This window comes from Bufo gargarizans, chromosome 5 (genome assembly GCF_014858855.1).
Source record: "Bufo gargarizans isolate SCDJY-AF-19 chromosome 5, ASM1485885v1, whole genome shotgun sequence".
Lineage (NCBI taxonomy): Eukaryota > Metazoa > Chordata > Amphibia > Anura > Bufonidae > Bufo > Bufo gargarizans.
Genome location: NC_058084.1, coordinates 464,173,654 through 464,192,797, shown reverse-complemented (window position 1 = coordinate 464,192,797; position 19,144 = coordinate 464,173,654). Strand labels below are relative to the sequence as shown.

General features: G+C 43.9%; 1 protein-coding gene across 1 annotated transcript in view; it reads right to left on the bottom strand.

The window, feature by feature from the left end:
- The window catches only part of HEPACAM2 (HEPACAM family member 2), a 121,247-nt gene extending 109,346 nt beyond the window's left edge, over window positions 1-11,901 (bottom strand). The window contains exon 1 of the mRNA XM_044293993.1: window positions 11,576-11,901. Coding sequence (XP_044149928.1) covers window positions 11,576-11,639 — 64 coding nt within the window. The 5' untranslated portion in view covers window positions 11,640-11,901. The remainder of the gene's footprint in view (window positions 1-11,575) is intronic.
- Between the last annotated feature and the right edge of the window lie 7,243 nt (window positions 11,902-19,144).

Genomic DNA, 19,144 nt, shown 5'->3' with positions numbered 1-19,144 from the left:
CATCTTTGTGTAGCCCGATCCTGTACATGCTACTCCTTTCGATTTGCCTCTTTTCTACATACAATAGCAAGAAGAAGGGGCGCAATAACACACTATTGGATAATGACAGCTTCTGAAACAAACGTCATTTTTGTTTCAAACCATTTTCAAAATCTCCCCTTGCTGTCACTGAATATAAACCCATCCACACCTTCTCCCATCCCTTGGTTGAAATTGGCGGACATGTCGTTTCTTCACCTCTCCCATGAAATACTCATTATATGCAGAGTGCGGTTTATCGCCGGATTGTCCAGTCACACGTGTAAGCAGCTCGGCGAGGAGCGCTGATTTTCAGTCAATGGAATGTTTCCAGTTACTGACAGCAAACAGAGATCTTTTGAGAATCAAAAAGTTGTTGAACTTTTTATGTACAATAAGGGCTCGTGCACACGAACATAGTTTTTTTCCGTGTCTGTTCCTTTTTTTTTGCAGCCCGTATGCTGAACCATTCACTTAAATGGGTCTGCAAATAAAACGGACATGACTCCATGTCCATTCTGTTTCTGTATGTCCGCATGGCCGTTCCACAACAAAACAGAACATGTCCTATTATTGTACGCATTATGGACAAGGATAGGGCTGTTCTATTACGGGGCGGATGTTCTGCTCCGTGAAATATGGAATGGACATGGCCGGTATCTGTATTTTGCGAATACGCAATCTGCGGACCGCAAAACAACAACGGTCGTGTGCATGAGCCCTAATAAAGCTTTTTTGGAGCATCGTGAAAAACGCACAATATAGAAGATGCTGCGATTTTTCCTGAACGCAAAGATGAGTGAAAAACACGGAGCCGTTGAAATGAATGGGTCAGGTTTCAGTCTGGACGTTGTCTGCTCACTACACGCATCGCATCCGGACAGATGACTCATTCGTGCGATAGAGCCCTTAGCATACAACCTCAGGGGCTGATTTTGTTGCGATTCCGAAGAGGATTTTCTTCTGCGCCTTCGGTGCGGATTTTGCCCTATGGATCGCAAAGGGTGAAAATCGAGGTGGAAACCCGTAGCATCAATTAACATGCTGCACATTTGAAAAATTGAGTTTTTAAAAAGCCATCCACTTTGCTGCTACGACAAATCCACAGCTCATACAGGCAGTCACACGACCGTATCCGTTTTGCAGAACACTGATACCGGTCTTCTGTATCCCTCATTCTTTCCCCTTTCGCTATGTAACAATTGCCTATATACTGTATTTTTCGCTTTAAAAGACGCACTTTTCCCCCCCAAAAGTGGGGGGGAAATAGGAGTGCATCTTATAATGGTGCAATTTTTCTATGCTGCACAGCGCGGCCTGCGATGTATCAGTTGCAGTAAACCTCTATCACGCGGGGTGGGAGGAGGGGCTGTTGCACTCGCAGCGGGGCCCGGTGCAGTCACTGTACTCTATTACAGCGGGGCCCCGCTCACAGCAGTCTTCAGATGTAAAGTCTATTTATTTCATGCTCAAGGTTTGTTAAATTTGCGTAATCGTCTGTAGTAGTACTCACTATTAACAGCGGGCAGGCCGGCAGCGTAATGTCACTCACTCGGTCATGCTCCTCCCACTTCATTAATGGTGCGTCTTATCATCAAGTGCGTCTTATAAAGCGAAAAATACAGTATATATTTTTTGCATTGCCGCAGAACAGACATACAGATGTGGACAGCACACAGAACCTTTTGCGACCCCATTGAAATAAATGGGTTCGCATCCAATCCGCTAAAAAGACGTGTGAATGCCCCCTATAGAGGAGCGATCACCTCTCCTGACCTATCTGTTTAGGTAGGTACTTGCATACCAAATATGATACCAACTCTGGAGCATTTATTCTAAGAAAGCTCCAGGAGGAATAACAGAGAATTCTGCATTATGCTGTTCCTCTGTTATTCCTCCTGTAGATGTATGACTATGGGCTCATACACACAAACGTATTTTGTGCTGTCTGCATCTGCATTTCCGTTCCGCGGCCCTGCAAGAAAATAAAACGCGTCCTATTCTTGTCCGTTTTATGGACGAGGATAGGAGTGTTCTCTAGAGGGCAGGACGTTCCATTCCACAAACTTACGGACCACAAAAACGGTTATGGTTGTGTGCATGAGCCCTAAATTGGGAACTGGCCATTATCATTCCTCTTGTCTATAGAGTGCATCCGACCAGGAGAATGGTAACGCCTAGTTATCCGTTCACTCATACATTTCCAGGAGGAGTATCAGAGGAACTCTACAGTGCTGAGTTCTAAGTAAAGATGATTATTTCAAGAGGATACAAGCATTCAGGAGAACAGACATGTCAGGCGAGGGGACGGATGAGGCTCTCGCAGTCTTCCATCTGCAGATGGTACTACAATGGAGATTAGGTTGTAATCCCGCCGGGTGCGTTACCTGTCATTGTCCCGTATTACCTCATTAACTGTAATGGCAACAAAATGGCATTTTCCTCTGGGTAAATATTACTCAATACATCTGTGTGCGAGGATCGGCTTTAACCCCTTCAAAACCCCGGGATTTTAAATTTTTTGCGTTGCCGTTTTTTTACTCCCTGATTTCCCGGAGCCATAACTTTTTTATTTTTTCAGTTCACATAGCCTTATAAGGGCTTGTTTTTTGTGGGACAAGTTGTACTTTCTAATAGCGCCATTTAATATTGCATATCATGTAGTGGGAAGCTGGAAAAAAATTCCAAATAGGGTAGAATTGGAAACAAAATGCAATTCAGGCATAGTTTTATGGTTTTCATTTTCACTACGTTCCCTATGCGGTAAAACGGACCTGTTAATGTTATTCTCTGAGTGAGTACGATCCAAGCGATATCACATTTGTATAATTTTTCTTGGGTTTTAATGCTGGAAAAAAAAAAAAACTTTGGAAAAAAATGTAACCTACATAATTTTTATATTTATGTCTATGGAGCTGTGTGAGGGTCATTTTTAGCAGGGTGATGTATAGTTTTTTGTGTGTCTTTTTGATCACTTTTTATGACATTTTTTTTTAGGAGGTGAAGTGACAAAAGAACTTAGAATTGGCCATTTTGATTTTCGTTCTCCTTTGCGGCGTTCACTGTATGGGATAAATGCGTTTATATTTTAATATTTCGGGTGTTTTGGGTCTCTGCAATGCTAATGACCTTTATTTGAATTTTTATATATTTTTTATATTGCTAAAAACTTTTTTTTTTTTTACACTTATGTTACCCCCCCCCCCCCTTTAGGGGACTTGAACTTGAACTTGCTTGTCCCATAGACTGCAATAAATTACTATCATAGACATTAGCCCTGGGTATCTGCTTGCACACTATAGGAAAGAGGCGGCTTATATGCGCTCTCACGGCCATCGCTGCTGGATTGCAGGGTGGTCGTAACCATGGAAACGACCAGAGTATAATGTGATGGAAAAAGGAATCCAGCCAGCAAAGGAGGCAATATGGAGAATCACAATACATTAGTAAGTGCCTTGTATTAACTTCCTCTACATGATAAATGCCACTTGCTGAAGTGAGACGACCCCTTTAATTTTGGTGCCCCACTTTCCCGACGACTGGTGCCCGTCAGCAAGATCATGTTGCCGTAACTGCAGTGATTCATTGATGGGATCCTGATTATTGATCACATACAGTGTTATGTGCCGGACTTGGGGAGTCAGCGGGCCAGGACTGAAAACAAAGCTTCTGTGCTTTACCCATATGACACAATATACCTGCGCAGCTCGGTTATATCATGCGTCCTGGCACATTTATACCGCGCCAGCTAGCAGACTATTATTTGTGCAGGAGACACTATAGTCATTGCAGAATACAACATAGTCAGGGCGGAATACCCTAAAGCAAGTGCAGGAATACCATATAGCCAGAGCAGGGTACCCTATAATCACTGTAGGATACCCTATAGCCAGTGAAAGATACTATATACTCAGTGTCGGATACCCTACAGTCAGAGCAAAATACCTTATGAATGCAAATTACCCTATAGTCAGTCCAGGATATCCTAAAGTCAGAGAGAATGCCCTATAGAGTCATAGCAGAATACCCTATAAGTGAAAACACCCTATAGCCGGTGAACCGGTGTCCTATCGTCAGTTCTGGATACTCTAGAGCAGGGATGCTCAACCTGCGGCCCTCCAGCTGTTGCAAAACTACAACTCCCAGCATGCCTGAACAGCCTACAGCAGGGCATGGTGGGAGTTGTAGTTTTACAACAGCTGGAGGGCCGCAGGTTGAGCATCCCTGCTCTAGAGTTACAGCCCAATATCCTATAGTGAGTGAAGAATACCCTATAGTCAGAGCATGATACCCTATAGTTATAGAAGAAAACCCTATAGTTAGTTAGAGCAGGATACCCTACAGTCAGAGCAAAATACCCTATAGTCAGAGCCCAGTACCCTATAGTCAGTGAAGAATACCCTATAGTCAGAGCATGATACCCTATAGTCAGAGCCCAGTACCCTATAGTCAGTAAAGAATACCCTGTAGTCAGAGCAGGATACCGTATAGTCAGAGCATGATACCCTATAGTCAGTAAAGAATACCCTATAGTCAGAGCATGATACCCTATAGACAGAGCCCAGTACTCTATAGTCAGTGAAGAATACCCTATAGTCAGAGCATGATACCCTATAGTCAGAGCCCAGTAACCTATAGTCAGTGAAGAATACCGTATAGTCAGAGCATGATACACTATAGTCAGAGCCCAGTACCCTATAGTCAGTGAAGAATACCCTATAGTCAGGCAGGGTACCCTGTAGTCAGAGCAGGATACCGTATAGTCAGAGCAGGATACCCTATAGCTGGGGTCAGCAACCTCCGGCACTCCAGCTGCTGTGAAACTACAATTCCCAGCATTTCCACAGGCTCAGCTGCTCTTGCAACTACTATAGAAGTGAAAGGAGCATTCTGGGAGTTGTAGTTGCAGAACAGCTGGAGCGCCGAAGGTTGCTGATCCCTGCCCTATAGTCAGAGCCGAGTGCCCTATAGTCAGTGAAGAATACCCTATAGTCAGAGGAGGATACCCCATAATTAGTGCAGAGTACCCTAAAGCAGAGCAAGATACCCTACAGTCAGAGCAGGATACATTATTGTCAATGGAGGATGCCCCATAATTAGTGCAGTATACCGTAAAACAGAGCATGATACCCTACAGTCAGAGCAGGATACCCTATAGTCAAAGGAGGATACCCTATAGTCAAAGGAGGATACCCTATAGTCAAAGGAGGATAACCCATAATTAGTGCAGTATACCGTAAAACAGAGCATGATACCCTACAGTCAGAGTAGGATACCCTATAGTCAAAAGAGGATAACCCATAGTTAGTGCAGTATACCCTAAAGCAGAGCAGGAACCATACAGTCAGAGCAGGATACCCTATAGTCAGTGCCTCCTCTGCACCCTGTATAGTTGCATTGAACATGAAGAGCGATCGCTGTAATATTTCTAAATAATTTGACGGCTTGTAATAAAATATAATCTGTTTTTTCTGGACTGCCCCCCTTGGGGAAGGCACAAACATGGTGAATTTGCAAGTTTAAATCGTTCCCGTCAGGTAAGACCAAAACACAGCAGGTAATGTTGACAGACAACAAAGGCCGGAGGTTTAGACTCTAAAACAAATCTTTTCTGGCGCCGCAAACACAGAAATGTAGAATGAGTGCAAAAGCCGACAACAATGCAAACCTGGAAATGATCCTGACAACCCCATTATCCCAATACCTCACGTCGCACTCATAGGAGAAGATGAGATGTGGGCAGCTGTTTGCGGAGTACCCCCTCTATACAGAGCGGCCTGTGATAAAGGGTCCCTGAGAATTTTATTTCCCTGACTTAAAAAAAACAAAAAAACAGAACGATTCTGCAAAGTCATAAAAAGAAAAAAATGCTGCAGCAAAATCCAGTGTTCCTACACTTTTAAGAAATTTGTGGGGATAGAGGAGGGGCCTGCGTTCCAAGTCCCTATCTATTATCCATAGAGGAAAAGCTCTGGCTCTGGATGAACCAGCACCATGTAATTCCTGATTTCTCCTGTGGGAGTGCTGCAGTCTGCCGGCTTCAGCAAGAGTTTACAGCCGATCACTGAGAGATCGGCTAATCATCAGAGAACAAAAACATACTGCCCAAAGTAGAAAACCGGTGGTGTACTCATCATGAAGCCTGGCATTGAATGTCTACTGTTTCCCAATTTGAAACCGCAGCGTTTTCCTCCAGGCGCCACTAGAGGGAGCTCAGTGCATAGAGATTTTACAGCTTCTGTTGAGTTCAATGGCAACTGCATACATTCCTAGACACTGAGCTCCCCCTAGTGGTGGTTGCAGGCAGCCATTTTTATAGTACAGGAGATTTAGATCTGCGCGGTGAAGATTCACCAGTGAATTTATGCCACTTGTCTGATGTAAATACTTAGAGAAGTATGGTTTCAGGATGAGCACTGTCTTTATGAAGCATCTGTTCCGCTTTTTCCGACACAGAAATCAGGTAAACTGAGTGAGGCAGAGCGTGACTTTCTTTTTTTAAGGCCTCTTTCACACAACAGGTTTTTTTTTCCGTTTACGGGCTGTTTTTTGCGTTCCGTATACGGTCCGTTTTTTGCAGAACCAAGAGTGGGAAGCCATGACAGTGGTGCTCCCCATAGAGAAGGTTGGGATGGGTTTTGTTTTGTTTTTTGACGCTCTTGCGTTCTCCAGCGCTGTACGACAAAAGAAAAAATTATAATAAAAAAAATATAAAAAAAATAAGAAGAAAAAAATCTACCCCACAGCACTGCTTCTAGCAATGTTCCTGGCAGACATGACACATACATCCACTATATCAAAATGACCGTTATAGAAGGGGGACATCATTTAAGAATGTTTTTTAGTTGTACTTTGTGCTAAAAGTTTGAAATTATTTAAATAACCGAACGGAAAAAAAGTTATCGGCTTCAAGGATGCATGTACTTAAAAAAAAAAAAAAAGGAAGATGCTCCTGGACAGGAAGGAGTTAAATGGCCCATTCTTGAACTGGTTAAGTAATTAACAATTTGTGAGAGTTAATTCTTTTATGAGATATGACCTATATATTAAGCATGGCTGTCCTACATCCTCTGGGACCCGCAGCTATCTCCAGAACGGGACCCCTGATGTGAGCAGAGCAAGTGTGCACACAGTGTCTTGGACCCGCCCTCAGTGCACTTAACGGCTCACGTGCATATGGATGAAAAGTAAATTTTTTCCAGAATGAAGCAACAGAACCTTAAAGGGGTGTCTCCAACTCAGACAATGGGAGCATTTTGCTAGGATATGCCCCTACTGTCTGATAGGTGCGGATCGCACCTCTGGGACCCTCACCTATATTGAGAAAGGAGTCCTGAAAGTGCTGGTTCTGTTCTCAGAACTGCCTGCCCCCGGAGACCGCATTTCATTTCAGACCGGCTCACGCACAGGCACAGGTAAGGACTTACCTGTGCTTCGCCGGACTTCTGAGTTAAGATGGCAGCCCGCATGTGTTCACGGGTGAACACTGCGAACTGGCCATCACTGCTGACAGACTCCCTTCCTCTAGGGAGGCCGTCATCTATTTCATTTACCCCGTGTCACGGACTTAATTGAAAGCAATAAATGGCCTTTGACTTAGGCCTCTTTCACACGACCGTATGGCTTTTTTAGTGTTTTGCGGTCTGTTTTTCACGGATCCGTTGTTCCGTTTCTGTTCTGTTTTTCCGTTCCGTTTTTCCGTATGGCATATACAGTATACAGTAATTACATAGAAGAAATTGGGCTGGGCATAACATTTTCAATAGATGGTTCCGCAAAAACGGAACGTATATGAAAGACATATGGATGCATTTCCGTATGTGTTCCTTTTTTTTTGCGGACCCATTGTCTTGAATGGAGCCACGGAACGTGATTTGCGGGCAATAATAGGACATGTTCTATCTTTCAACGGAACGGAAAAACGGAAATACGGAAACGGAATGCATTTGGAGTACATTCCGTTTTTTTTTGGGCGGACCCATTGAAATGAATGGTTCCGTATACGGAACGCAAAAAACGGCTCGTAAACGGAAAAAAAAAAATCGGTCGTGTGAAAGAGGCCTTAGGGTCAATGGAATAATTCCCTGCATTGACCACAGAGGATCCCGGCAGCAAGACTAGGAGAATGGTCACAAGGTTTCAGAGGAAGCCGGTAAACCTGGGACCTTTTGCCTAGAGATCCCTTGACCACAGAAGGAGGTCACATAAGCCTTTCTGCTGCCCTAGGCGAAAACAGCACCCCCCCCCCCAATGCCAGTTTCTTAACCTAACCCCTTTGCCACAATGAAATCGCTCATCGCCCATGGCCCTTGCTCTTGCCCCTACCTGGTTCTTGCCCCTACCTCGCCTCATTGGTGGTGGCTTGTAAAGCATCACTGCCCTGTATAATATACGAGTCCCTGTGCAACTGACCCCAAGACAGTCCTGATCCTCCGAGCACTCAAGGACTATCAGCAAACCTGTGACCTGTCCTAGAAAATGGTGACAGTGTCCACTGTGGGAGACAGAGGGAACTCCATCTCTCTAAACCACTTAGATGCCGCGGTCGCTATTGAATGTGGCATCCAAGGGGTTAGAGCATCTATGTCGTGGCATTGCCCAGTGTAAAGTATAATCTGCAGCGTAATCTGAAGCTACTACTACTCCCAGCGTGCCTTGTGTGGCTGCAGAACCTGAATGATATTTTGTCTACCTAAAAAGAGAAAATAAAAGTGTAACATGAAGCAGAGGAGCGAAAGGGAAGAATTGTAGCCGATTCATTATTGAACGCAGTCGTTAATAATGTACAGAGGATTACTGCAGGGCAGCAAACAACAGGAGCGTTTGTGAACTCATTGTTTCATGGGTGACAGATGTGGTCATTGTTGGGACAGCAATCCCGTGCGTGTTACCTCCTGTGCTCCCCTGAGGGCTGACGTCCCAGCATCATGTCCCCTATACGGCATCCATAGATAACTGCATCTGTGCACAAACCTCCGCATGAATTCTGAGATTATCCTCTAAGGGCTCATGCACACGACCTTATGTATTTTGTGGTCCGTTAAACATGGATCTGAAAAAAAAAAAAAACGGATGACGTCCGTGTTGCATCCGTGTTTTTTTTTTGAGGATCCATTGTAACAATTCCTGTCTTTGTCCACAAAACGGACAGGAATGGGACATGTTCTATATTTTTTTTTTTGCGGAACAGACATACGGACACGGAATGCACGCGGAGTCATTTCCGTTTTTTATCGAGCCCCATTGAAATGAATGGTCCCGCATACGGACCTGTAAAAGAACAGAACGTAAACGGAAAAAAAATATGTTCGCGTGCATGAGCCCTAAACTGACTGGTGGCGAAAAAAGGAAATACTCTGGAAGTCAGGCAGAACCAGTATGGAAAAACATATGGAAATATACAAAAAATGCACCCGCCCTACAAAGCGTCAAGTTGTTTTTTATAGGCACGGAGCCTTATACCGACTATAGCATCAGCGTCCAGAAACGCAATCACATTCCCAGCCAATATCAGTGCAAGTTACAGTGCAGAAAAGCAACAATAAAATGAAGAAATCTATCCAAATATGAAAACCGCACAAAACACCCAAAATGTGCCAAACTAGTCTTCACGTCTGCCAAGGAGCCGCATTCTAAAAGGGGATTGTCTGCATCTTCAGATATATATGAAATCAAAAGCTGATAACAGCGGTCTCCAACCTGTGGCTTTCCAACTGTTGTAAAACTACAAATCCCAGCATGCATGGACAATAATATTATGGATACATATGAGATAGATACATAATAAATAGATAAATAGATATTAGATAGATAGTTCCAAAAATATATCCTTAATACTACAAATATATACTTTATACTTATATAAATATTTTTTTTATAGAATAATAACAGTTAATAGATGGTTACACATAAATAGTATATACAGTGTAAATAAGTAAATACTATGCATACTGTATATATAATAATACTGCACACACATATATAGTATATACGGTGTATATAAGTAAGGCTACTTTCACACTTGCGCTTGATCGGATCCGTTCTGAACGGATCCGATCACATTAATGCAGACGGAGGCTCCGTTCAGTACGGATCCGTCTGCATTAATAACTTTAAAAAAAAATTCTAAGTGCGCAAGTAGCCTGCGCGGATCCGTTCAGACTTTCAATGTAAAGTCAATGGGGGACGGATCCGCCTGAAGATTGAGCCATATGGTGACATCTTCAAGCGGATCCGTTCCCATTGACTTACATTGTAAGTCTGAACGGATCCGCTCGCCTCCGCACGGCCAGGCGGACACCCGAACGCTGCAAGCAGCGTTCAGCTGTCCGCCTGTCCGTGCGGAGGCGAGCGGAGCGGAGGCTGAACGCCGCCAGACTGATGCAGTCTGAGCGGATCCGCTCCATTCAGACTGCATCAGGGCTGGACGGAGGCGTTCGGGTCCGCTCGTGAGCCCCTTCAAACGGAGCTCACGAGCGGACAGCAGAACGCTAGTGTGAAAGTAGCCTAAATACTATGTATACTGTATATATAATAATACTGCACACACATATATAGTATATACAGTGTATATAGGTAAATACTATGTTTACTGTATATATAATAATACTGCACACACATATAAAGTATATACTGTGTATATAAGTAAATACTATGCATACTGTATATATAATAATGCTGTACACACATATATAGTATATACGGTGTGTATATAAGTAAATACTATGTATACTGTATATATAATAATACTGCACACACATATATAGTATATACGGTGTATATAAGTAAATACTATGTATACTGTATATATAATAATGCTGTACACACATATATAGTATATACGGTGTGTATATAAGTAAATACTATGCATACTGTATATATAATAATACTGCACACACATAAATAGTATATACGGTGTATATAAGTAAATACTATGTATACTGTATATATAATAATGCTGCACACACATATATAGTATATACGGTGTGTATATAAGTAAATACTATGTATACTGTATATATAATAATACTGCACACACATATATAGTATATACGGTGTGTATATAAGTAAATACTATGTATACTGTATATATAATAATACTGCACACACATAAATAGTATATACGGTGTGTATATAAGTAAATACTATGCATACTGTATATATAATAATACTGCACACACATATATAGTATATACGGTGTATATAAGTAAATACTATGCATACTGTATATATAATAATACTGCACACACATATATATCACTCTGTAGAAAGTATAAGTATTTTATGTTTACTTTATGCTTTTGTTGCCATCCAATAATAACCTTCTGTTCTAATGCTACAAAATATTAAACCCATTCATAACAGACTTAAACAACGTATCCTAACACTGTAGAACCAGAAATCCCAGCATGCCAGGTCAGACGCAAGCCTGTAGGATTGCTGGGTCTTGTAGTTCCCTACAGCAAGTCTACTTCAAATCTCCCCGACTGCCTGTCAGTTCACGTCTCTGCAATCCCAATCCAGGTGACCCTCCGTCCGGTGGTCGCACGCCCCTTACCTAATGGCAGGATGAGGCAGATGCTGCACCTCAGCAAGGAGTTTGGGCAAGAGAGCCGCTCCATGGAAGCATCCTGTCCCCGACAATTTGTCACTTGGCTGTGAGTGACTCCTGAGGACGACAGCTGAGGCTCCTGTATTTGTCAGTCAAATCAGTTTCTCCTGCCTCTTTATTTGCATTTGAGCACACGGAGCCTGGGAGAAGGAGGAACACCTGCTGCTGGGCGCCTGTTTACCATCCTATGCCCGGCCAGCTCCTCCGCGTTCTGCCTTTAATAGAGGGTCCCGGTATAAACCAGCCCCCTGCGGCCATGTGCTGACGAGACCGAGCCCAGCAGGCTTACACTCGAATACTTGTGCTTCCACCCTGCGCAGCAGAATGTCATTATCCCACACAATCCAAATAACAATTCGCTGTGTACACTGAAAACAAAAGTAGGCAAATAGGGTTTACATAGGAGACATCACCATATAGACAGAAGAGAGCGTTAACATATGACTGGAGGGTCCGCAGACCCCCGTCCGCACATGTCATGCTCATCCAACATGAGGCTGTCACCTTCTCTCCGGCACTGGCAGATGGGTAAGAGAGGTTTAAAGGGATGCTCCAGTTAAAAAAAAAAACAAATTTTTATATAGCCTATACGGGAACTCATGCACACAACCGTTAGGCGTAAATTGCGGATCCGCAAAAAAACTGCCATGTGCATTCCGTATTTTGCAGAACGGAACAGTCCTATCCTTGTCCGTAATGCGGACAATAATAGGACATGTTCTATTTTTTTTTTTGCGGAACTGACATACGGAAACGGAATGCGCATGGAGTAATTTTTTATTTATTTTTTACGGCCCATTGAAGTGATTGGTTCCGTAAACGGGCTGCAAAAGAAACGGAACAGACGCGGGAAAAAAATACAAGGGGTTTTCCAGGACTAGAATATTGATAACTTATCCTGTACATATCTATCTCTGTATACCTATCCATCCATATCCGATCACTGGGGGTCCAACTCCAGGCACCCCCGCGATCAGCTGTTTGAAGAGACCACTGCGGCCTTCTCGCACATTAACAAGTGCAGCGCCGTATATCTATGGTGGCCGTGCTTGGTATTGCAGCCCAGGAGCATTCACTTGAATGGGATGGAGCTGCAAATAGGCCATGTGACCAACGAACGTAACGTCACTGGCCTAGGAAGAGGACGGAGCACCACAACCTCTTCAAACAACTGATTGGCGGGGGGCTGCCAGGAGTCAGACCGCCACCGATCAGATATTGATGACCTATCTTGAGGATAATAAGACATCAATATTCTGCTCCCAGAAAACCCCTTTAATAAAGGGTCCTCATCTCTTGGCTAAAGTGGAGGGTGGTTACAAAGAGCGTCTCTTGCTCTGGAGGACCCGCCCTGTCCTTTATTACATATACAGCACATCCATTTTAATAGAAACTGTGCAATACTTAATTTCCCCTGTGGTGGCGCTGTGGAGAAATTAAACACTACCAGGTTTCCTAATATTTTCCAGTTGATTGTTGGGGGGGTCCCACTGTGGGATAAAATAGCAATTACAGACAGCTAGCATAGAAATTAGAGGCGTATGTTAAGGGGGTCAGTCTATATGGTGGTTAGTTCAGGCCTGTGAGTGGAGAATTAGGTCGACACAGTGGTAGCAAGCAAGAGGCAACTGGCATATGGTCACAGCGGTCTCAATGAGGGCACAGACTTAGGGTCCATTCACACGTCCGCAAAATGGGTCCACATCGGTTCCGCAATTTTGCGGAACAGGTGCGGACCCATTCATTTTCAATGGGGCCGGAATGTTCAGTCTGCATCCGCATTTGAGGATCTGCACTTCTGGATCCGCACTTTTGTTCCGCCCAAAAATAGAACATGTCCTATTCTTGTACGCAATTGCAGACAAGAAAAGGCATTTTCTATGATTGTGCCGGCGATGTGCGGTCCGCAAAATTCGGTATCCGTGTTTTGCGGATCCGCAATTTGCGGATCTGCAAAACACATACGGACATGTGAATGGACCTCAGAAGCAATAGGTTAAATAGTATGATGTCTCTTTAATGGGGTTTTCTGCAAATGCCCACAGCCTGCCTCCTGAAACTGAAAAGTTTCATACTTACCTGCAGGGGCGGATTGGCCATAGACCTTACAGAGAAATTTCCCGGTGGGCCGATGACCTCCTCATAGCCGGCCAGTGGAAGTTTTTGGGAGTGTATTTTGTGCTGCTGGCAGTATTTTGTGATAGACTATGATATGTAGCTCTGTTGGGTGGAATAATTTACCACAATCAAAACGGGGCCACTTTCAGTATTTTTTCCAGGGCCACTTTAAGTTCCCAATCCGCCCCTGCTTGTTTCAAAAATGCTATTATTGTGTAAAACTTAAATAAATAAGAAAAAGTATACATATTAAGTATCGCCACGTCCGTAACGATCTGCTCTATAAAAATGTCACTTGACCGAACCCCTCAGGTGAACGCTGTAAAAAAAAAAAAAAAAAACATAAAAACTGCTAAAACAACCAATTGTTGGGTCACCTGCCCCATAAAGTCATATGTACCCCAAAATAGTACCAAAAAAACTGGCACCTTATCCCCTAGTTTCCAAAATGGGGTCACTTCTTGGGAGTTTCTACTGTAAGGGTGCATCAGGGGGGTTTCAAATGGGACATGGCATCTAAAAACCATGTGGAGTTCCTTTTCTTCTGCGCCCTGCCGTGTGCCCCTACAGCAGTTTATGACCACATGTAGGGTGTTTCTGTAAACCGCAGAATCTGGGTAATAAATATTGAATTTTGTTTGGCTGTTAACCATCGATGTGTTAAAGAAAAAATTGGATTAAAATGGAAAATCTGCCAAAAAAGTTACATTTAAAAATTTGATCTCCATTTTCCTTTAATTCTTGTGGAGTGCCTAAAGGGTTAACAAAGTTTGTAAAATCGGTTTTAAGTAACTTGAGGGGTGTAGTTTCTACAATGGGGTCATTTATGGGGGTATCCACTATGTAAGCCCAACAAAGTGACTTCAGACCTGAACTGGTCCTTAAAAAGTGGGTTTTGGCAATTTTCTTAAAAATGTTAAGAGTTGCTTCTAAACTTCTAAGCCTTCTAACGTCCCCAAAAAATAAAATGACATTTCCAAAATGATGCCAACATAAAGTAGACATATGGGGAATGTTAAGTAATAAATATTTGATGCGGTATCACTTTCTGTTTTAAAAGCAGAGAAATTGAAATTTAGAAAATTGGGAATTTTTTAATTTTTTTTGTAAATTTGGGAATTTTTCATAAATAAAGTGAAATATATTGACTCAAATTTACCACTGTCATGAAGTACAATGTGTCACGAGAAAACAGTCTCTGAATGGCTTGGATAAGTAAAAGCGTTCCAAAGTTATTACAACATAAAGGGAGATATGTCAGATTTGCAAAATTAGGCCTGGTCAGGAAGGGGGCAAATGGCCCGGATGTGAAGTGGTTAAGGGAGCAGTGGAAAGGGACAGGGGGCATTAATGAAAGCGGTTATTATAAGGTGATTACAGATCTTTTGACAATCAGTGACAGACTAGCTCAGGTGTACATGCCTAGCTCTAATAAACTAGCAAATAAAAAATAAAAAATGACAGTTACCCTTTAATGGCTCATCTCTAACTTTGACCCTTAAATGATTCTGAATTGCTACCATAATAAGGCCAAGTTCACACTTCAATTATTTGGTCAGTTATTTCCATCAGTCAGTGCTCATGCGCACGAGTGTACGGGTCCCGTGTTTTTTATGGTCCACAATGCACGTCACCGGCCGTGTGCACTCCATTTGACTTGAGTAGTTCCGCAATACGCAACGTACAGCCATAGATAGAACATGTTCTATCTTTTTCCAGTGCGGAGGCACGGAGCCGAAAGCCCAGGCAAGCGCCTCGTAGTGCTTCCGCTCTGTGCCTCCGCTCCGCAAAGGATAGGTGAAGTCTTATCTTTGGTCCACATTACAGGCACTGAGCCCTTACGCTGATGTGCATGAGCTCTTATTGAGAGCCAAAACCGGGTGCAGGTCAAAAACACAGAAGAGGTGCAGATCGTTCCCTTATACCTGATCTCTGTGGAGGCTTCACCGTGGTTTTCAGCTCACAATGGCTAATGGAAATAACTGATCAAATAACTGAAGTGTGAACTCAGCCTTAGGCTCCATTCACACGTCCGTGGTGTGTTGCGGACCCGCAAATTGTGGATCCGCAACACACCCGCCCGGCACCCCTATAGAAATGCCTATTCTTGTCCGCAAGCTGCGGACAAGAATAGGACATGTTCTATCTTTTGCAGAGCTGCGGACCGGAAGATCGGGGCCGCGCTCCGCAAATGAGGATGCGGACAGCACACTGTGTGCTGTCCGCATCCATTCCGTCCCCATAGAAAATTAATGGGTCCGCACCCGTTCCGCAAAATTGCGGAATGAATGCGGACCCATTTGCGGACGTGTGAATGGAGCCTAAGGTGCCATCACACGTGGCAGATTTTGTTGCAGAAATTTGGGGACTTGAAATCAGTTCTATTCAACTTGAACAGAGCTTGCAGAAATCTATGTGTCTTATCTAATCTTATGGCAGATTAGCGGGGACGAATGTCCCTACGGACGCTCATTCCCATTTATCTGCCAGTCTAAAATTGCAGCCGATCACCCAATGAACGCTTGTTCATCGCGTGAAACAGTCACTCGTGCTTGCAAGTAAATTATTGTTTCTGGGCAGCAGATTGTGCTCTACCGTACGAGGAAGAGCGATCGCAGTGACACGTAAATGCAGCGCTGCACCCCCACTGAACGAGCAGCCAGTTGTTGGGCTTCTCTTTGGGCCGTGTGAGGCTCCTTTCAGACGAGCGAGTTTTTCACGGGGGTGCAATGCGTGACGTGAACGCACAGCACCCGCACTTAATCCTGACCCATTCATTTCAATGGGTCATTAGTTCAATGGGTCATTAGTTCTGCGTTGCGTAACAAAAACCGGATGCAATGCGTTTTTCACTGATGGTTGCTAGGAGATGTTGTTTATAAATTTTCAGTTTTTTTCCCACACGCGTTAAAAAACGCATCAAAACTGATTGCACCCGCGCGGAAAAAACCTGAAACACTGAACCCAATTGCAGACAAAACTGCCTGAACTTGCTTGCGAAATGGTGCGAGTTTCACTGAACGCATCCTGAGCCAATCCGTATAGTTTGTGTGAAAGCAGCCTAAACCCCCCCCCCTCCATTACTCTTCTGACTGTATTATAGATGATATACCGTAATACTTCATCAATGAGTTTTTTCCTGCAGCTGCCAGTAGTACAGAGGTGTACCTAGCAAAGATCAGGGAGTGACCTCGGACCCATGTAGACGGTCGGACTGACTATCTGTCCTCCCTGCAAACATTGTCTCCACCGCGCTCTGTGTCTGACCAGCCGCCAGCTCCCAAGAGTACAGAGCAACGTTAGTGAAGAACCCGTTCCATTATCATCTAGGCTCTGTGTGCAACAACCAGGCCGCAGGGGCTTGTGTGTGAGTGGCTGGATGGGGGTAGTAGTAGTAGTTGTACTCACGGTTCTGAAGCTCCTGGGCCGGCGTGCAGTGATGTGAAAGGGCTCACCATTTTCCCCTTCGGGGCACACTCCGGTTCTGGGGTTCTCCTGCCTGATGATTGTTGAGGTGACCTTGGTGTTGAAGGTTTTGAGGTGTAAGGTAGGGTCCTGGTTCGCAGCAGTGTAGTGGTAGTAGTGCAGGAGGGAAGGAGGAGGCAGAACAGATCTTTACTGAAGAATCCAAATGCAGACAGATCAGGACAGTTCTTAGCATGTTATGGACTGGCAGATATTGACAAATGCACTGCACAGGTAGATAACAGGGCACAATGGGGGAGATCTATCAAACTGATGTAAAGTAGAACTGGCTTAGTTGCCCATAGCAACCAATCAGATTCCACCTTTCTTTTTCCAAAGGAGCTGTCAAAAATGAAAGGTGGAATCTGATTGGTAGTTATGGGCAAATAAGCCAGTTCTACTTTACACCAGTTTGATAAATCTCCCCCAATGTCTCTTTGAGGTAGTCTTTTTTATTCTGCACTTCACTAGCCGACTCCGACATAATTCTCCAGGCGTGGGGGGTGTACTGTACACTTTACTTTAGCCAATTCAATGCGATGCAACCACAGGGCGGTTCCAATGCCAAGTGTCGGCTGAAGCGCCATAAAGCACGCTGCCGCTAGACTGTACAGCAGTGGGTACATGTTCTCTAGGGTGATGATTTCACCTCTCACTATCTGGCGGTCTAACTGAGGGACCTGCTACCTACCAAAAAAGGACCTACTGTAACATTTGTTATCCGGCAGAGAGAATTTGTTAACACAGACCATCTAATTAATCTGGGTATTTTCTGACAGTCCATGCACCAGAAAAGCTATGCGCGGGTGTAGATTGGCACCATAAGTCACACCAGTTTGTAGCGTAAATGATAGTAAATTGGACCGGCCGCTGGAGCCCGCACCTCCACCAGAGAGTGGTATGAAAATGAGAAAAGTCACATATTGCACATAATGCAGGTTGCTCAGAAACGGCAACTTTTTGGAGCCAGAAAACTGGAGCCTGGGGTTAATAAATTCCCCCCATGATGATATTTTTGCACCATCTCCCCGTACAGCTGATCGGCGGGGGTGCCGGGTGTCTGACCCCCGTTGATCTGATATTGATGACCTATCCTGAGGATAGGTCATCAATATAAAAAATCCAGGAGAACCCCTTTAAAACAGAATTAGTGTCACTTCAATGGGGCTGAGCGCGATACGAAGCACGGGCACTAAACAATGTACGGCTCACAGGAGCGCCGCTGTCTTCTCAAACAGCTGATTGGCGGGGGTCCCGGGTGTCAGACCCTCACCCATCAGATACCAGTCCTCAGGATAGGTCATCAGTATCAAAATCTCAGAAAACCATTTTAATTCCATATGCAAATGAATGCTTCAGTGCACGAGGGTTGGAGAGGAGGTGTGGCTAACACAGGAAAGCAGAGGAAATTAGCTGCACCGAAGCCATAATTTGCATATGGAATTAAACTCAGTTTTCTCTAAAACTGCAAATGATTTTCGCTGTATGATATTGTTTTAATCAGCAGGATCAACCCTAACAGACAGTATGCCTGGTTTAATAGGGTTCATTCTGTTGACTGGTCCTCTTTAAACAGCACAGTCACATGAGCAGGATCAACTCTACTGCCTGGTAGGGTTGATTCTGCTAATTAAAACAATACCTGTCTTGTGAAAATTGGTTGCGGCTTTCTCGAGGAAAAATACTTTTATTCTTTATGTATGTAGTGTCCCACTAGGTAAAGGTGGGCACTGCAAAGGTTAATGTGTTTATTTGCATTAAATGTCATGTGCATGTTTTTCCCTGTATTATCTGGGTGTCAGGCCTGTCAGGGTGTAGTTTAGCCTCCCAGACGTTAGAGGGAGCTAGAGAGCCCTAGATACATATAGGAAGGCCCAGACAGGGAAGTGTGAGTTCATTCCAGGGGACTAGAAGAGTCACTTCGTCCACCTG